The sequence below is a fragment of the Micropterus dolomieu genome, linkage group LG14, assembly GCF_021292245.1.
Source record: "Micropterus dolomieu isolate WLL.071019.BEF.003 ecotype Adirondacks linkage group LG14, ASM2129224v1, whole genome shotgun sequence".
NCBI lineage: Eukaryota > Metazoa > Chordata > Actinopteri > Centrarchiformes > Centrarchidae > Micropterus > Micropterus dolomieu.
In genome coordinates, this window is record NC_060163.1 from 24,849,413 (window position 1) to 24,851,098 (window position 1,686).

At 37.0% G+C, this 1,686-nt stretch overlaps 1 protein-coding gene across 6 annotated transcripts in view; it reads right to left on the reverse strand.

The window, feature by feature from the left end:
• The window catches only part of LOC123982838 (zinc finger protein 62 homolog), a 44,055-nt gene that overhangs the window by 3,046 nt on the left and 39,323 nt on the right, over positions 1-1,686 (reverse strand). For 3 of the 6 annotated variants that reach the window (XM_046068719.1, XM_046068720.1, XM_046068723.1), the window contains 2 exons: positions 835-983; positions 209-483 (listed from right to left, as the gene is read on the reverse strand). The exons of 2 other annotated variants lie outside the window; for them this stretch is intronic. In XM_046068719.1, coding sequence (XP_045924675.1) covers positions 209-483; positions 835-983 — 424 coding nt within the window. Of the gene's footprint in view, positions 1-208; positions 484-621; positions 767-834; positions 984-1,686 lie in introns of those variants that run through there. One more of the 6 variants, XM_046068724.1, reaches the window with a different exon arrangement.

Genomic DNA, 1,686 nt, shown 5'->3' on the forward strand with positions numbered 1-1,686 from the left:
CCTTCCAACCATTGTCACTGTCTTCAGTTTCAGCTTCAGAATCTGACAAAGGTTCTTGCCAGTCATTATCACTGACTTCAGACTCTGAAGCTTTTTCATCAGTATCTGGTTGTAAATGACTATCTGGATCAAGGTTCCCAGCAGGTTCTGATCCTCCATCAGTTTCTGTTTTTATCTGCGTAGCTGAGCTGCTGGCTGAAGGCTCTGCCTCTCTGTTGTCCTCAGTTTGTCTTTGATGAAGCTGTGGAGACTGAGGTTTCTCTTCCTCATCTTCACTCTTCACAGTAACAGCAGTGAATGGGAACCTGGTGATATCAGCCTCCTCCAGTCCATTAAGCTGCTCTCCCTCCTGACTGGTCCAGAGTTCCTCCTGTTCTTCTTTTATGTGTAGGGGCTCTGGGTCCTCCTGGTCCAGACTGGGGCTCCACTCAGGGGGAGTCTCTTCTTTAATCACTAACAGCTGCTGGACATCTGCAGGCAACACTGAAACACACAGCAAAAAATGTTGGCAGCTATTATCTAGGAAACTAATAAAAAAATAGAAATGTAATAAGAACCAATAATGCGGAAGATGGAGTTCCTTTAACAAATATTAGGATACAGGTCAAGAACACATTTTACCATAGTGATGGTGCACACCATCGATGACAAGTATTGAGGTAGCCTTCAAAAGTCTTTTACCGCAATTTGCTTCAGAAGTCTTCCAAATTAAATGTCCAACTGTGTTGATTTTAACGGCCCTCCAGAACGACATGTGCTGTCTGATCTGATGATGAAAGCAGGATGACGTCAAGTCACCATCAACTTCGGGCCTGGAGGAAAACAAAGTCTTACCTGTCTTAGTTCTAGGCATCCCCACTCCACTTGTGATTCTCCTCTTTACAATCCTTGCTTGGAGCTTGGAGATGTATGCATTGTTTTTTTCAGATTTCAGGGCATATAACTTGTGTCTTCTGCTGTTTTTCTTGTGCAGCCTTCTGAAACTGTAATTACACAAATTTTGAACATTCAATATCAGTATTGGTGCAACAGATCCGTACAGTCCCCCCATGTCGTCACTGAAGCCTGAACAATTTTCTGTTTTGCAGATTAAACTGTAGTGTCTGTAGTTATAGTCAGAAATGATTAAACCAGAGGGAACACACAGTTGCAAGTCCTCGTAGACAGTCACGTAGTATTAGATTAATTCAAGGGCAGCGTTTCCTCTGCGTCACTGTATCATAGAGACAGAAGGCGGTTAGGAAATCGTTTCTGTAGCTTTGGATAGAATTAACAGAGTGCAGGTGATAAACTACATGAAGAAAGTAGTCATCGTGGCAGATTATATGTAAGGTAATAACTACCGCATGACAAAAAAAAAAAAAAATACATACATATACATATATATATACATACATACACACATATATATACATATATATACACACATATATATACATATATATACACACATATATATACATATATATACATACATACACACATATATATACATATATATACACACATATATATACATATATATACACACATATATATACATATATATACATATACATATATACATATATATACACACATATATATATATATATACATATACATATATATATATACATATACATATATATACATATACATATACATATATATATACATATACATATATATATATATATATATATA